Source organism: Oxyura jamaicensis, chromosome 2 (assembly GCF_011077185.1).
Source record: "Oxyura jamaicensis isolate SHBP4307 breed ruddy duck chromosome 2, BPBGC_Ojam_1.0, whole genome shotgun sequence".
In the NCBI taxonomy this organism is placed as follows: Eukaryota; Metazoa; Chordata; class Aves; order Anseriformes; family Anatidae; genus Oxyura; species Oxyura jamaicensis.
Genome location: NC_048894.1, coordinates 133,095,692 through 133,114,635, shown reverse-complemented (window position 1 = coordinate 133,114,635; position 18,944 = coordinate 133,095,692). Strand labels below are relative to the sequence as shown.

Genomic DNA, 18,944 nt, shown 5'->3' with positions numbered 1-18,944 from the left:
TAGCTTTTCAATCAGAGTCCTGAGGGAAGCTCTATGGTCCCATATAGCATGCATTTCATTATAGATACACTGCTCAGTACGGGGTTGAAGGCTAGAGCAGGTGGATGGGTTCCCATGGTTGCAAGGATTATGCTAACCAACACCTCCATCTCAGGCATCAAGTCGGCATCCTTTTGGAATGTGCTGTTAGAGCAGACAGTCTCAGCACTACTCTTTTGCCCCTCCCTCGGCAACCTGTTCCAATGCCTGACTGCTCTTTCTGAGAAGAAATGTCTCCTAATTTCCAACCTGAACCTCCCCTGGTGCAACTTGAGGCCATTCCCTCTAGTCCTATCACTAGTTAACTGTGAGAAGAGGCCGACCCCCACCTCCCCACACCTTCCTTTCAGGCACTTGTAGAGGTCTCCCCTGAGCCTCCTCTTCTCCAGACTGAACAACCCCAGTTTCCTCAGCCACTCCTCATAGCACTTGTGCTCCAGGCCCTTCACCAGCTTTGTAGCCCTTCTCTGGACATGCTCCAGGGCCTCAATGTCCTTCTTGTACTGAGGGACCCAAAACTGAACACAGTACTCGAGGTGCGGCCTCACCAGAGCTGAGTACAGGGGGACGATCACCTCCCTGGTCCTTTTGGCTACACTATTCCTGATACAAGAATCCAACCTAGCCTGCCATGCAGAGGAGTCCTGGTGTATTAAATGGACCGGGGGGACTTTTCAACAGACCATCAAGAAGGAGCTTGATTAATTGGACATAGCACAGGCACCTAGTGTTTCAGATGCTCTAGCATCTTTCCTTCACCATTCATGTCCAACTGCACCTTCTGTGTCATCCTGTCTGCCTTGGGCTGGTGTCTCAGGCTGACTATGAGGTAGACTTAGGCACTCTGCTGACACATATACACACAAGTGTAGATGTGTCTTCATAGTACCAAGTCACCCTACATGAGCAGTGTGATGGACTCTCAAATGCCCAGCATCTGCTGGGAGCTGTTGGTGGCCAAAGCTCTCAGGCCCTCACCGAGCTTGCCTCTGGCTTGTGTGTATTTTATTATCTTTAACTTGTAGCACATACAAAAGCTTAATGCGATACCTGCCTTCAGGGGGTTGTGTGTGTACCCCGGCTCTGCCTCAATAGTCCTAGCATACCTTGTAACTAAGATCCTGGCTGAGGACTTCATTGTGCCAATGAGAAAAGTGAGAAAAACAAGTTTGATTCCCCACTGATTCATATGAGTCAGTAATCAGCGAAGCATTTATCGCACTATCTCTCCGGCAGTGCTGCAGACTGAATCCCCTTGAGATCTTCTGCATATCTCTTAGTTTGTAACTTTGCCAAATATTCTCATTATCTTCTGACACCTTTTCCCTGAGGATGCCATTATGCAAAAAACAATTTATATGAAAGTTGTGAGTGGGGGGAGGGAAAGGAGAAGGGTAAGAGCAAAAGGGAGATGTACATTTGCAAAGACTGATAAAACCTATTCACTGAGCCATTAACCATTTCAAGGATTCTTGCTCTGCTGAAACACAGACTTCCCAAAGCTGAGAGAATTTATCAGGGACTGATTTATTTACCAAGGAAATGAGCTGTAAAAGCATTCACCCCACGAACCCCAAATTTCAAAATTCTCCTGCTTAATTCTAAACATATATAAAAAGATCTGTGCTGCTAATACTTTCCTTTGCTTTACGGACAATAATGTAGGTAAACAAAACAGCTGTACATCTGCCGAACTACCTTCTCTGAAGCTGAACTGTGCTGCAATACTCTCTTGCATAATCAAGCTGCTTAGTGTTCAGTAAAGGTAGATGTGAATTCCAGTGAATGCAATTTATTAATTGTTGGGAGCATGCTAAGCCGACAAGTAAGGATTTTTTGAGTTCGGATAATTGTGTTTAAACAGCTTCTTCAGCAGTATTACAACCCCCAGGTAGCTACACTGAGCATACACATGCATTGGATTTAGAAAACAGATGGGAGCTCATAGAAGTATTAAAATACAAGCTAGGTAGTAGAAGCAATGCACACATTATTAAAGCATTTCAAATATCAAGTTTACAATAAAAATACCACTTATTTTCTTGATGCAGAAGGAAGAAGATCTTCAGATCTGAATTTGGTATTTAGTATTTATTATTTAGTATTGGCATTTAGTAATAGGTATTTACTATTATTTGGTGATATAGGGATTCAAAAGGGCCAAGAAACAAAAGAACAACTGAAATGTCACCAAAAATATTATTTAATATTTTAAAGTTTGAAGTCAGCAAAAGCCAGTCACATTCAATGATTCTTCATCCTAATTAATCTGTAAAATATTCTTGTGCTCCAATTTGCTCCTAAGTATAGTACTTAGGAGAATATGTAAGAACTACAATACTTAAGGTGGCAAGACAACTCCACTCTTCTCTTGTCAGCTTTATACTTGCCAAATATTGCCTTTGTAATTTCTGTAAAGATAAAATGTCTCTTACAGTTAACATCACCAGCTTGCTTTCCCCATCTTCAGATAGTTTTGAGCATCAGTCTCTGATAGCCTTTGGCTTGAGATGTATCTAGTCATTTATGCTTCTGCCATGACAGTACAAACTGAAACCCAGTCAAAATGAACGTTTCATGGTCATTCGATAGAGAAGTTAAAAAAACAGGATGCTCCAAGACAGCAGAGCATGTGGGTATTCAGCTCCAAAATTACTCAAGCTATGGCCTTCAGACCACATCCTCCATGAGCTGCCTGGTATCACCCTCTTTGTCAGCCCTGAAATAAACTTCTGGTGCCTTTCCAGCACCTCTATTTGCCTCCAACACCCTCCCTAAATATGTGTCCAATTAGGAGGAAAAGATAGCTCTTCCTCTTGCTCCTTCCCTTCACAGAGCCATGTCCTCATGTTGGTCTAACTCATGCCATGGTGAGCTGGCTCCTACTCTGCATGCTGCAGGATCTAGCTTGGCCTCCTGATAGCCTTCAGGAGAGCTTAAGGTGTAGCCCAGATGCTCACAGTGTGCTGTGCACTGGGGTATCTGCAAAATGTTTAAAATGTTATGAATAAGGGGGGAAGGGTCATTGTACAAGCCTAGGCTGAAGCTGAACTCTTGAACAACTGCTGTTGATTTCTTGCCTATGCTACTTTTTTAAAGGGTCTTTAAATACAGGACACCAGTAGATGCAAGCGCTGAGTGCTGCATGCTAGGAAACAAGCCAAGGCATTCAGCGTCACCTCTGGTGAGATGCCTTATCCGTCCTTCAGAGGCAGCAGGAGATCCGGCTGTGACTGCCCAGACCTAATCCCTGCTGCACCCATGCAAAGTCTTTTCTCACAAGGGTGGAGCGTGGGCATCAGAGTCAGGACTCACTGTAACAACTGCTTTACACAATTTAATGGTGTGTGATTGAATAAGCATTGACCAAAAGTTTTGTGAGATCATGGAAAGCAGAAATAGAAGAGACTTTCAGTTGAAAGTCACTTTTTCAATGTTTAAGTGGTCCAGTCTCCTCTTGTTTCTGTGTGGTCTTTTAGGACGCTTAAAACAAAACAAAACAAAAAACCATCATCAACAACAACGACCATCCAAACCAACAACAAAAAGAAAAACAACTATGTGAAGCCCTTGTGAACAGGTATGAACTACTCTGAGCATGGGGGGAAATCCGGTGTACCTGTGCATCTAGGGGCACAGTTTAGGGACATGTTTTAGTTGGTAATATTGGTGGTAGGGGGACAGTTGAACCAGATGAACTTGGAGGTCTTTTCCAACCTTAAAGATTCTATGATTCTATGATCTAGGAGTTGGCCTATGAACTAGTTATTATATTGCTTTAAGGTTCAGTAAACAGAAGAGTCCTCCACAAATGTAATTTTTTACATTTTATATTTTTGATTGCTAGCTCTTATAAATATAGTTCTTGCATTAAAACATCTTCAAGAAAGGTAAAAAATATAGAAGTGCTAAAATATGGGGAAAAAAGACCTTCCTTTTTTCATGAACACACTACTTCACCTAATCTGGCTGTCTAAATAGTGATGGCATCATTATTAATCTCTTTTATTCCTTATTTATTTTGTACATTTGTTTCCGTCTGTAAAAATAAAAAGGTAATGGAAATTAAAACAGTCAAGATATGAATTTGTATGGTGTGTCTTTCCTCATATTTACTTAATGATTAAGATTTTATAAAAAACATACATAGATTTTATGAAATAAAGAAAAAAGTCTATGTATAGTACACTCATAGATCACAAGATAAACATCCCAAATTATGTACTGAGGAAAAATCCATATAAAATGTAAACTTTCAGTAAAAACAATGATCTCCCCTGGATAAATGACCTGTACTGCAGGTCCTTGACAAATTGTAAATATAAATTCATCCCAGCATAGTGCCCTTCAGTTCTACCTATCTTTTGGAAATTTTATACAGCAATATCTAATTCCAACTCAACTTGTTTTTCCTGGTTATTATGGTCAATTTAGCACCAACTGACTCTTTCTAAAAAGACAAGACCGGTCTACACCAAATAGCAAGGTGCAGAAATCATAGTCAGTTAGGCATACACAAACATAATTACTGGAAAGTTAATGCCCCCTATTTTTGTCCTATTTGAAAATGATGACCTCTCATTTTAGAGGTATTCCATAGCCTGCCTTCTTTGTATCAGGTGTGTTGAATTATCTTGGTTAGTTAATAACAGCTGGTTAATTTAGGTCCCTTAAGGATGTTAAACCAGTGGAAGTCCCTTATACTTATGCATCTTTTCTTTTTGAAAGAATGTTGTAGCAGAACTGAGAAGGGAACTCAGGTCTCCTGAGGTCCACAGGAATCGCTCCAAGGCCAGCTTCCATTTTCTATCTTCAGGCTTTGAAGCACAAAGACTCATGCACACAGAAAGTGAGGTTTTGAATGCAGGCAGAGTTAAAAGATTTAGTGCAGGTAGAAACAACCTGAAGTCTGCTCTTGTGGCAAATTGGCTATGAGGTCTTGAGGTGCTCCAGAAATGATCTATCAGATTGTGACATACTTCCTTAGCTATTTGTCCTAGGCATTTACATGCAGTGTAAATCAGCATAACCTCAATCCTTACCAAACATTCATAGGAAAATGGAGCTATACTCTGCATTTTGTTAATAGGGAAGTGAAGCGCAGAGAAGATACATGATTTGCCCAGAGTTTGGCAGGGTGTGTATTTCAACTGGATAAAAAAGACTAAATAACTAAGTAGAGTTTCTTATCCTCTCCAACTGAAAAAAAGACATGAACTATTTGGAGATTACAGGCACAGACAAAGATTATCATTTCATTCCCTTGGGCAATTTTCAAATGAAAACAACACATAATAGATAGTTTTAGGATTATTTAATATGTACATGATTCTTCTAATGCTTGCATTACAAAATTTTCCAAGGTTCAGTGAACATTTTGCTGCTTTTCTTAGCCAGCTGGTTAATTTAAGACATTTTACATAATCTGCCCTTTTCAGCAAATGCCAGTGAGTAAACTTTCAGCCTCCGTATTATATTTGCTTCATGTGATTTTTGTTGGAAAACTATCCTAATAAGGAATTCCTATTATACTACCCAAGCTGTCTCTCTTTGCTATATCCACCTGATATTTGGCATGCTTTACCTTGCTGCCTGCCTGATGACAGGGTTTTCAAAAGCAAAAAGGTGCTAAGGAAAGCCTTTACAAGTTCTTTTTAAAGCCTTCCCTCTCTTAAAGAGAGATCAAGTGGCGTAGAATGCTCTTCAGCTCCAAAGTCAGGCATTAAGCATGTTATCAGTTAAAGACTTCAGAAAAAAAAAAAAAAAGAAAAAAGAAAAAAAAGAAAAAAAGAAAAAAAAAGAAACCTCAAAAAGCTTCTTATTCTCTTTAAATTTAAGTGTTTTCTTATCTTCTATAGCTAGGCTCTATTCTAATAAATGAGAACCAGGCAAAAGTAAGAAAAGAAAGTACCTTTTCTTCTGGTTGAAAAAGGTAATTTAGTAGGTTTTCCTAGTCTTCCACCTCTTCAACCCTCTGAAATACATGAAAAGCTGATCTTTCACAGCACATAATCTCTGTGACTTTTGTGCCATGCTTTTTGCCAGACTCTTCCCAGTCAGTGAGACTTCTCTCTCTCTGATGGCTGCTGTGCCCCTTGCATTATCCGCTCTCAGCTAATAACTCTAGCCCTTGACAAAGCCTCACCGATTTCCCAGGAGGAACACCATAATGTTATTCTCACTTTTCTACATATTTTTCAGATCCAGGTATTCTCCAGTACAGAGAAAAAAACTTTACAAATAGTAGTGATACAGATGTTACAAATAAAAATATTTTACAATTAAAAATATTAAAAATTAAAAGAAAAATAGGCATATAACATCTTTTTTTTTTTTTTTTTTTTTTTTCCTTAGAGTTATTACATGGTCATTGAGGATATTTGGCCTATTCAGGATGTTCCCTGACAAATGCAGACACGCAATCATGGTAATGTCAACCGACTCATGCACATATGCAGTAACATGAGGAAGTCCAAACCTGTATGAACAACTCTTTAAATAACAGGGATAAAAATTTATGTGAAAGATAACAGGCTAAGAAAATTCCCATGGTGTTCCACAATGCATTTGATTAATTTTGCCAGGATTAGATAGACTGCATACATTGTATTAGTTCCTCAGCCCTGGTCACTGGTTTTAAGAAACCTGAGGAAATTAAAATGTTACACTTATTTCTCCTGTACACAGTATCTAATTACTTAGCAATATTCTGCAGCCTTTGGCCTTAAATTTATAGTAATGCTAAAACATAACCTGTTTGTATTGCTCCTTCTCCTGTACTGTCTACAAAGGTGAATGATATATCAGGGAAACCTGTTTCTCTGTTGTAGCATCACAATACGGAGAGTCTTCAATGCTGGATACTTTGGGATACATAATCCAATGCTTCCATTTTATGTGGGCTTAAACCTAATGATTCTGGGAAGGTTATTCCTGATTTACAGAAGCATAACTGAGCTAAGAAACAGATTCACAGAGTTGTATAGACATTTACTCCTAGGGGATATATCCCTATGTTTATATCAGTTAGGTGCCTATGTGAACGCTTTTAGGAATGCAGATAACAGATCCCAAGAATTAATCATAACTATAGGCATCTCATGTCTTCATATAATTACACAGAAAATACTGCAAATGGAAAGTACTTCATACACCTTTATAAAAAAACAGCTAAGCCCTTTAGACACCAAGACCTGTGCTTCCCTATGTAGACTGCATATTTAAATAGCTTGAAGTAAGCAGCACTTTGAATAGTTAACATGTGAATTCATTTAATTGTTTTTCTGTTTTGGTTTGGTTTGCTTTTGTTCCTCCCACCCCCAATAAACATTTTTATAATGGCTAATGAAAACCTAGAAACTTATTTAGAATTATGATGTTTATTTGCCTGGAAGATGTCCATAAAAGATCAGAAACTAAGATACATATTTTCTAGCATACACTTGTGAAATATTGATCAGATCTCAGACTTCAATTGATTTCCTTGCTTTCTTTACACTTTCTGGAAAATAAGAGTAATTCCACCTAGACCAATGGGAGGCAAAATTTGTAAGGAGAGGATACATTTTATTAGACTAATAATGATGGTAGAAGTGGACAAGATTTTAAGCACACAAGGGCTTGAGTGAGGCTGTTTTGGAAGAATGAACTTTGAAATGTTTCCCACAAAACTTCAGGCCTTATGCTGCAAAGGCAGTTGGAAAGTCAATGGCCAGCATCACATCTGGTCATTTATAGGTCTCCAGGGCAATGGGTCCCAGCTGATATTTAGGGCTAATAATTCACAACAGCCATGGGAACTGGACGTTTACAGAGGAAGAGCAGCAGAAGCTGAGGACATGGGGAAAAAGGAAGGGTGCAATGATGTGACACAGATATCCAAAGGAGAAAAAGTCACGGGAGGGTGCTGTTAGGAACTAGCCAAGGGGAAAGGCCTGTCTTGACCGTGCTTCACAGAAATGAGTACTTGGACCAGATGTTGAGCAGGGAAAAAAAAAAATAACCAAAGCAGTCATTATCCAAGTACTTAGTTCTGTGAAGGTGGGTCAAGAGCTGCGAAAAACTCATATTTAAGCCTGAAGAAGGCCACAGACCCACTTCCTTATTGACATGAGAGGAGAACACTGAAGGCATCCAGTTTCTACCCCATGTTCTTAGTGCACAAATCACATTTGTCAGAACATATGTGTATTTCTGAAATGTTTAGAATTAGTGAAGTTGTAAGGTTTAGAGCAGTATGACACAGTCTAGATTCCCTGAAGCAGCTTTCTTCTTAGGCTTGTTTTCTAAAATCATCCTTTTTTTTCCATTCTCAGATGGAGACAGTAGCACTTTGTAAGAAGTGGACACTTACTCAGTATTGTGTGTATCGATCGTGTGAAAAAGTTCATGCAGTTCTTCTCCACTCAGAATTCCATCAGCAAAGTAAGCTTTGAATTCATCAAAGGACAGTTTTCCATCATCTGGAAAAAAAAAAAAAAAAAAGAAGAAGAAATGGAAAGTGTCATAGTTTCATTTATGGTTTTGCTTTTTTACTTCAAGCAATAGAAGAGGAAGCTATTAAAAAAACCTAGCTCTTCAGATTAAATGTATAAACTTTATGTATTTAATCATGTCTTGTAAATAACATGTTAAATGCATCAGCTGTTGTAGTTTCAATTTTCAGTTTGCCTGATAATTCTGTTATTCTTCTACCTTCTCATCTTTCAAACAAAGATAGTTTGGATTTGGTAAGTCTTCACTGACAAACACATCAAGACAATCCTCCTGTCTTTGCCCTGACCCCATTCATTGTGGCTTCTCCCCATGCTGTCCCACACTTCTTCCTCATGTCCCTACCCATGTCCCTGTCCATGTCCCTACCTCTGCATGGAAGATCAGCGGCTTCCAGAGACAGAGAAACCCCAGGAAACTGTAAAACCAAAGATTTCTTGAAGGAACATGGTGTTTCAATGAAGCTGTCACTGAAATAAATAGAGCTATCTATTTATTTCCATTTCCTTTTTATTTTTTTATAATTTTATTTTATTTTATTTTATTTTTATTTCTTTCTGCTCACTGCCTCCTGCTTGGGAGACTGAGACTCAAGTGCACAATTCAATAGCATCAGGGACCTGACCCTGGCTCTGCTGTCTGCCTAAGGATGTTAATAAATACACAGCGCTGGTTTGCAGCATTTTGATTATTTCTTTCTTCATAAAATATGTCTTTTTCAAAAAGCTCTGTGCTTGGAGTGGAACTAACAAAACAAATTTAAAAAGCTTGACTGGAATAGGAATGGAATAAGAAGACAGCTTCATGTCCTCTTCCACTAAAAAGAATTTCAGTTCATTTTCTTGGTCAGCACAGAAAATACATTTTATTTGCCAGCATGTAACTTGTCTGGTGATTACACAAAACTTTAGGAATGAAAAAAACTATTTTGGACATATATCAGAAGTCAGTCGAGATCTGCAGATGGTTTTTCAGACAGAATTCAAATTGACCATATATAGTGAAACCCAACTATGAAGAAGTTGACTTTTTATTGTCTGAGTACCTAGTGATAATGTCTGGGCCAAAAACAATCTCCACATGGATCCTGATCATCATCAATAACATGTTCATGTTGTTGGGAATTGTCTACAAGACTAATGAAATTCAGAGGGAGGGGAAGTACCATATGACAATATTTAGAAGAACAGTAAACAGTTGTACACTGAATCAAGAGGAAAGAGTCCTTATTACAATCTCTACTACATTATTTAGCTGAGTCTGTTTCATCTTTGTCTTAATTTAGCTTTAATTATAGCAAGCCCTTGACGACATGAGACAAAATCTTTGAGTTGAGATGAGTTAAGACAAGATTAATTATCTGGTATTTCCAGGCTGTTACCGCTTTATATTGAGGTTCTACCCTCATTTTGTCAGATCAGTCTGTGCATAACCATGAATACTTTCTAAAGTATCTATTATATTATCTACTATACTACTTAACTGATACACTTTTTAAAGTAATCTAATAAATACTGCAGTGTTTCATTGAAGTAAGGATCATATTTGTACTTCACCTCCCTGAGGCATGTCTGAAATTCCAGAGAAGATACTATACCGAAGATACCTTTTAATAAACACAGATTTTTCATGGTTTGTTTATTTGGTTAGTTTTGTTTATTTGTTGTGTTGTTGTTGTTTGATTATGACATCATAAATGGATAAAATGTGCCACAATTTGGACAGCCTTTCCCACCCATAGGCTGGCCATGGTTGCAGTGACAGAAGCAGCAGATGCAGGCTATTTTTTCTCTGGAAAGTAAGACTCTGGGATGCAGGGAACATTAGACTCTATCAACTCATGTCTCTGACCATGTCAAAATGAGTATTTAACAAATGGCAGGCAGCACAACTGATTTTTTTCTTGAATATATAATTCCAGGCTAAGGCTAAGGAATCGATTAAAGGAAAAAATGTGTGATAATTCTGGATTCTTCTCTTCTCTGGACGGGAGATTTCAGAAGAAGGCCCTAGGTCAGGCTGAGACAAATCCACCACTTCATGTGAAGTTATGGCAATTTGATCCCTGTTGACTAGTGTATCTGACTGAGGTTTAAATGTAAGATTGATAATCAGCAAACAAAACCAACTGGAAGAAGATCCACCTTTTGCCATACTTAGAAGTTGGAATGGTAAAGCAGTAACTTAAAAGTTAAATATTAACTTACCTAAACTTACTGAGCCTTTGCATGAAGCACAGACAATAAGATCAGAGCCTAAGAGTTTATAACTCTGGGTAGCACTAAATTTAAGTTCACATGGCTCTTTTTCTTCATTCAGTAACTTAATTAATCACTCATAGGCCACAAAGCAACTGTAGAGGATAAGGCTAAGATGCCCTAAGCACCAAACTAGTTCACACTATTGCAGCTTAATTTTATAGCGGTGAAGTTGCCATTATACAGGCAGTATCTGAACCCCGTAACTACATGATGCACGGCAGCATGAACATTTGAAGAGTAGAGATTAGAAGTTTCTTCAGTCTTTTACTTGTTCTTATTTCATAATTTCTTTGATTTGAATATATGGCTTCAAGTACATAATCTTCAAGAGGATTCAAATTGGACTAATTGAATGTCTGCTTCAGCAAAAACATTTTGAAATGTTGCATATGAAAAGACAGATTGTAGCTGGAGATAATCATCATTATGATCAAAATATAATGGCAAGATGTAGAAGAGCTATAAACCAAGATGGCACAATACTGTGCTGAAGGTAGGCAATTTTCTTTGACAGAACTGCTATGATTACCTAATTGGGAATTTAAATACATCTGCCATGTGGCACTGGTTACAGAGAACGAATATTAAATACCAAGCGTACTGAAACAAGCTTATTTTCACAGCTATGCTTCCTCTGGCATATTACAGATATAATCAATTGCTTAATCCAACTGCCTCTGCAGCTTTAGCCTCTGCTGGGCAGGGTGTTTGCACAACATACACACACCCAAGAAACCGGTGATTGTTGGCAACTTTCCTGAGGTAAACATACAAGTTCACTCATAGAACAGACTGGGTATGACAAAATAAATTAATAAATAAAAATCTGAAACATCTGTCTATTTATCTCTTTTCTTCAGGATCATTGGTTTTACATCAATCCACAAAATCAATGATCTGCCAACAGCCAGATTGGGCACTTTAGCTGTTTTCTTTGTATTTTATCATCCAAAAGCAGAGCTTGCCTTTTGTTTTGTTCTCAATACCATTTTGAAAGGCCTATCTCTGACACATCACTAAGGTTGTTGCTGGCAAAAACTAAGGAGCTTTGAACCTATTTGCTTACTTACAGACTTCATGCTTTTAATGCATTTACAGTTGCATTTACTGAAAATAATAATAATAAAGAAAACTGATTTTTTGTTGTTATTTCTCTAATTTTGTATAACTGTTCAGCCAGTGTGACTAGGGTCTGAGCCGCTGCTGGCCCACAACACACCAGCATCTCTTTGGTGCTCAGATGAAGCTCAGATCCAATCTGCTAGCAAATTGAAGACATGTTTTCCCAGACGAGGTTTTTTTCTAGTCTCCAGCACAACTTTTATTTTAAAGGATGCATTATATCCCCTCACCACTCCCTCTCCATGGGCACGCTTCGCTGCTCAGACAAAGTGAAGTCCCAGATAAATCCTGTCTGGTTTAAGCGCTTCAGAGCAGCTGAGCTGGAACATCTCTTACAGATGCTTCAATCTTTGTCACTGGCAAAGTGACAGGGGATGGATGATTTGTGAAAGAGAAACTTTCCTGAAGCCATACATCCCTTGGACAAATCAGCCTTCAGCAATGTTTGTGCTGGCAACATTATCTACAAGAAGCTGTTTTGCAAGCCTTGCTTGCTCTTGCATGTCTTTGATGGTTTTCAAAAGCATAATTTCTTCAAAAACAAGCACAGTTCCCTGACCTCCTTGGAGCCCAAAGGCTCCCAACTGGCAGACAGAAATATAAACAATAAAATGTATCTCCGCATGTAGTCCTTGCAAGTTTTATATTTACATGGTGTTTCGGAGGAGCCTTCCTTCAGGATGCAATTGTGTTCTTACATTTATTACCTTTAAACCCATCTTTCTGTTGAATAGATGCTTTTATGTGCAAAATAGGCCCAAGCAACATCCCCCAGCACTCCAGAAACACAATTAGACTCTATTTTGAATCATCTGTGACTTCAATGGACAACACCTCTGACAAAGGAAGGCCACATACATACTCTCTGAATTGAAAGATGACTTCAGTGAGCAAAATCACATCGAGCAAACAATGAACAAAGATGCTAGTAATACATATTTGGAGTCTCCACAACCAAAGATGATGGCAAATGATGGGTCTGCAGCCAGCAAAGGGGGATACAGTGATGCAGGGAAAACAGGGTGTCTTGCAGAGATGCTAGCAAAAGCCAGAGGGCAAGAGAACAGCTTTCCACTCCCACCTATTTTGGGCTTCTGGTTAGGGCTGTGAGCCCTCCCCAGCAGAGAGCGCATTTGCTGCCACAGTACACATGAAGCTGTGGACTCCACAGAGGAGCTTCCAACCAGTATTTATGCAGCAGGAGCCATATCAGATGGAGCTCATTTGGCTTACTGCAACCAAAAGAGCTGAGGGAGGGAAAACTCCATGCACTAAATGCACTAAAGCTGATCCCAGGGCCCACCCTGGTGGGCTGGGAGTTTAAAAGCAGAGCCCATGGCACAGTGCCAACCCAACCAGACTGATAGTACAAACCTGCTGTATGGATATATGTAAAAGGTTAGGATCAGAGCTAGAAGATATTGCCATTTCTCAGCCCTACACACACACACACAAAAAAAAAAAAAAAGTGAAAGAGGGATAATGATGATCCTTATGGGTCCCTTCCAACTCGGAATATTCTATGATTCTATGATAAGCACTGAACCAAATGCAAAAAGTTGAAAATAAACTTGATGTATTGGTATATAGCATATAGGTTGGAATGAGACCAAGGAAGAGATGACAAAATAACAAATTTCAGTGTGCCAGAGAGCATGCTGTTAACATCCACTAGGTTCCAGGCATAAGGGGACACATAGGAAGATTTTGGGCAAATGCATTAAGCTTTCTTTTACTCTGATCTGTATCAAGTGTTGATATAACCAGAAATAATGCTTTTGAGACTTATTTAGGTAGATTGATGCAGTAGGATCTTGTGCAGGAAAAACTTAGCACCGAGTGGTCCCAGGTGATAAACAGGAAGAAGGCCTAGTGTTGGCCGAACCCTGTTCATTTAAATGTTCCCAACATAGCTATGAAGAATGTAAGCTGCAGAGTGTGGTGGCTTCAGTAACATGCTTTGAGTGCCAGGCAAGATCTGTGTGTCTGCACCCCAAGTGGCATTTGCTGATGTCAGCCCGGCTGATGGATATTGGATATTGCAGGGTCCAGTCCCACAGCACCTGAGGGTCCCAGGGAGGTGGGATGGGGAATCCCACCCTGGGCAAAGCCTGTGCTGGCATAGTGCCTGCAGTGGATCCAGATGGTTGGAAAGTGTGGTGAAAGCCCCTGGAGAATGTGCTATGAGAGCTTTGCCTTACAATACACATTTTATCAGTATTGATAGAACAATTTGGGAGCTCAAATCTGCAATGCAGCTGTTTGGAGAATTTCTGTGTTCTGACTCCAGTTTAGGATATATTTTCTTTGAAGTGATGTAGACATACAGCTCATACAGGGCCACTGTGACATTAAGACCTGTCTCTTCTGGGTATCACGTCACTTAGAGCTTCACCAAGGGATTCCTGCATGTAGGTATTTTCCTCAAGGAAAGGCACACAGGACCTGGTTCACCCTGTCATGCTGTGATACCTGGTCAGCCCATGTGTATGGAGGGGAGAGCCCATGCACTGCTGCAGCTGCCACTAAGATCTGCTGGGGCAGTCTGTGGGCAAGCTGGAGATCTCATGAGATGACAGGACAATGGGGCTCCCAATTAGGAGATACTGGTGTAGGAAAAAATGCTGAAATCAGGGACATGGCATGCTTTGTTTTGGTCTAATTCTAAACCCTTCCTTGAAAATAAAGTTTATTCCCATAAGTGGAAATCTTCATAAAGCCTCCAGACTGACTCTGATGGTCCACATCAGAGTGATTCAAGGGATCACCTCCCGGAGGTGCTTCCCCATCCTCTCTCCAGCATATTCAATCTATCCTCAGGAATGGCTTAAATTAGCACTCTGGGTTACAAACTAGAGCTGCTAAATCAGCACCTGAGGACTGCTGTCAGGAGGCAGCCAGATGGGCAGGTGGGAGCTGTGCCAGAGCCCACCTGGAGCCACCAGCAGGCGCAGCTGCTGGAGGACTCATCTGCAGAACCAGTGTTTGTTCTGCAACAACACCGTCAGTGAATAATGAATATGAAAACGTCTATTTTGACCTTTGCCAAACTGAGTCTAGACTGAAAGTTGTGAGATTTCCTCTTGATCATAGCACAGGTGCGGCTGTTGCTTTTTGGTTATTCGGAGGAAATCTTGGCAGGTGACTCATGTGCATGCTGTGAATCAGTCCCTTTGGTCGCTGAAGCCAGCGGAACCTGTAGGATGTCACCGCTGCACTCTGTTACCTTATTTTACAGAATCCTTTACCGATGACCCACAGTCTCTTGTCAGGCTGATGTTTCAGGCACGGTTTCAGAGCTGTACTGAAATCCCCAGGCCACTGCAATCCACAGCATTTTTGCTACTGCTGGAGTTCTGGGTTCTTTACAGTGGGCACTGGAGGACTTTTCATCTATTTCTTACGTTAAAGGCAGGAGAGAAGATGCTGTTGATATTATGACACTATTTTATACAGTTTGAATTCTACATTTAAAAAGAAATGTTATGTCCCTGCTCTGTATCATGGACATTACTGGGTGCTGAATGAAGACATATGACAGAATAAGACTAACCTCATCTAGCTGCAGTTTACATTTCACGGCTTCTATTTCAATTAAAAAACTAAAATTTATATATTTTAGAGGGGGAAAAAAAGCTTTGAGTGAGTGCTTGTTTGGAATGCCACAGGAAAAAAAAAGCTCGGGGAATAAGCTCGGGGAATAAGAGGGTGCTGAAGGAGAAAGGGAGAGTGAACAAGTAAGGAAAAATATCTTTCCCTGTCCCCTTCACAGACTGGCTCCCTGATGGAAAAAGGCAGTAGGTGTAATTGTTAATAGTTTCCGAGATATAGTTTCCAAAGTACAGAGTCGACGACAGTGCTGCGTACAAATACCAAGTTAGAGTCATGGCCAGATATTTCATCATATCGTAAGCTATTGCTACACAGCACAGTACCATAACGATCTTAAACCAGGGCCCGGAGAGGATAAACAGCACGACAGGGATCACATACAGCAAGTAACGTGCTATAAAATTCAGTTTGGAATACAGCCACAGCAGACTTGATATTAAAGCAATCAACATTTTGATTAGATCTGTCGTTATCTCAACCCTTCGTGCCCCACGTTGGGCGCCAAAAGAGCTGTTGTGGTTTAACCCGGCTGGCAGCTAAACACCACACAGCCGTTCGCTCACCCTCCCCCCTCCCTCTCTGGGATGGGGGAGAGAAACGGGAAAGTGAAGCCTGTGAGTTGAGATAAAGACAGTTTATTAAGATAGAAAATAATAATGATAATAATAATAATATGTACAAACAAGTGATGCACAATGCAATTGCTCACCACCCGCTGACCGATGCCCAGCCCAACCCCGAGCAGCCGGCCCCCCCAGCCCGGCTAGCCACCCCTATATATTGTTTAGCATGACGTCAGATGGTATGGAATACCCCTTTGGCCAGTTTGGGTCAGCTGTTCTGGGTTTGTCCCCTCCCAGCTTTTGCTGCACCCCCAGCCTGCCCGCTGGCAGGACAGAGCGAGGAGCTGAAAAGTCCTTGGCATAGTGTAAGCATTGCTCTCCAGCAATTAAAACATCAGCATGTTATCAGCACTCTTCTCATCCTAATCCAAAACATAGCACCCTACCAGCTACTAGGAGGAAAAAATAACTGTCCTAACTGAAACCAGGACATAAACCAAACATAAATGCTTTAATTTTGGTATTATAACATTTTGTTGTTGTTCTGTGCTGGGTGTTTGATATTTAGGCTCAGTCTTCTCTGGAGACTTAGTCTTGCTCTGTCTAGTCATTTTTTAAATTTTCCCTGATTGTTTGGTTGCAGTTATTCTTGACTGCCTGCAGCATAATATTTGCTGTGCTCCTTCCAGTTAAGGTTTTTTGTTTGTTTGTTTGTTTGTTTTTTAAGTCTCTGCTTCTATAGAAATTATTACCTTTGGTGTTTTCAAATATTTTCCTCTTAGGAGCTTTAAGGATAGCTGAGATGCTGCTTATACTCAGTGTCTCAGTGCTTGTTCATAACAGTTGAGTTGTATTTGCAAATCAGTGACAGCGACTGCATACAAACCATCTTTTCTGAGTCTGCTGTATTAGAGCTGCCCCTTTGAGTGCACTCCTGCTTGGGGCTGATCCAAGGGATTAGGGGTGGGAGCTATACATTTGTGTACTGGGTCTGGCTGGGATGTTAACTTTCCCTGCAGCAGCCCACACAGTGCTGCGCTCTGCACTTGTAGCTAGGACAGAACTGGTATCACACCAGTGTTGTGTCTGCTGCTGAGCAGTGCTGGCACAGCATCAGGACGCTCTCTGACCCTCCTAGGGGGTGGGCAAAAAAGTGAGAAAGAAACATCACCAGGGCAGCTGACCTAAACCAACCAAAGGGATATTCCATACCATGTCACACTCAGCAATAAAAGGTGGGAAAAGGAAGAAGTGGGGAGGGGTGGGCTCTCGTTGCGAAAACGTCTGTCCTCCTCCCGAACACCGGCTACGTGCGTTGAGGCCCTGCTTCAAGGACATGGTCAAACATCGCTCATTTGTGGGAAGTAGAGAGTAATTTCTTTCCTCTGCACTTCCACATAGCCTTTACTTGTTTTGTTTAGTTATTCCCTTTCCGCCTCCCTCTTCCCCTTTCCCTTTTTTCCCTTTAGTTGAATTGTTTAATTAATAATATTTCCTTAATAATATATATATATATATTCTCTTTAATTAAATCATCCTTATCTCAACCCGTGAGTTGTTCTTTCCTTTACTTCTTCCCCTCCTCATCTGAGGAGGCGGAGTGAGAGAGCGGTTGTGGTGTTCAACTGCCTAGCACGGTAAAACCACCACAATTTGGAAGAAGATCATAAATATAAATTCATAACTTGTGGAGCATAATATGCTTCTGGGCTTGTGGTCATTTATCTCCACTTCCATAGGATTTTAGATCTGAAGCAGCAAGGATCCCATCAGAACCAAGCTGGAGATGATAAACTAGAAACACTGCCAAAAGGCAAGAGCAGCCTCCTTCTCCCACAGGAGGACAGGAACAGAAATGACCCCCCCATGACAAAGGAAGACATGGGCATTTTGACAGCCAGACTGTTCACGATAGGATTTTTGCAAGAGAGTCTATACCTGAATTTCACTTCCTGTGGTAACAGGAAGGAACTATTTTATGAGGCCATGCTATAAGGGTGCACCTCACAGCTGTGAAGGCAGGAGGGGCCCCAGGGTGACCTTTACCAACTTATATTGTCTCATTTCTTGGCAAATTACTGCAAGGCTCATGGGGTGCCTCAGGTCCCTTTTAGCATATCAGGTCACACACATGTGGCAACCATTGCTGACTGTGAGATGAAGGGGTATTTTTTTTCTTGCCTAAAAAAGACTACATTCTTTCCTTCAGCTGATTTTCTTCCATATTAGTTCTGCTTAAATCCACGTTGTTTCCTTTGAACACATGGAGTTTAGTAAAGTAAACCAGATCAAAACTTCACTTTGACATGCAAAACCAAAACTTTCCTTTTATAAAAATGTTGATGTGCAACATCTCACCTTTATGAAATTGCTTTTTTTTCCTCAGGGTTTTCTGTGGCTTTTGTTAATATTATGAACAATGTATTTCTTAGAAATGTGATATCCCTTTTGTGTGCCATGATCTCCCTCTAAGAAACTCACACGACCCTTTCAGCTGCTGGAGAAGTGATGATCTGATCCATACCTAGTGAAGCTGCTCAATAATGAACTACAAATAGCGTTTATAAAGCTGATTGTCTTGTGAAAGCTTTGGATATTTCCAGAAATGGACTGGTAACAGAATGATACATGTACCTGGGCTGGCAGAGAATGAAGCCACCACTACCAAAGAAATAGAATTTGTATGGCTTCTTTTAAATGGGGGAATGGCTATTTGATAGTTTCTCATTTAGACCCAGTTGTCATAAATCATTGTGATATTTTTGAGTAACAGCAGATCAGAAGGACTTCCTGGCTCTGGGGCTCTTTTTTATTTTATTTTATTTTATTTTATTTTATTTTATTTTATTTTATT

General features: G+C 40.2%; 1 protein-coding gene across 2 annotated transcripts in view; it reads right to left on the bottom strand.

Annotated features, from left to right (window-relative positions):
• Window positions 1-18,944, bottom strand: part of NECAB1 (N-terminal EF-hand calcium binding protein 1) — a 62,370-nt gene that overhangs the window by 37,136 nt on the left and 6,290 nt on the right. Inside the window, exon 3 of one of the 2 annotated variants that reach the window (XM_035318331.1) lies at window positions 8,393-8,501. The exons of the other annotated variant lie outside the window; for it this stretch is intronic. Within the exon in view, the coding sequence (XP_035174222.1) occupies window positions 8,393-8,501 (109 nt within the window). The remainder of the gene's footprint in view (window positions 1-8,392; window positions 8,502-18,944) is intronic. 2 annotated transcript variants of the gene reach the window in all.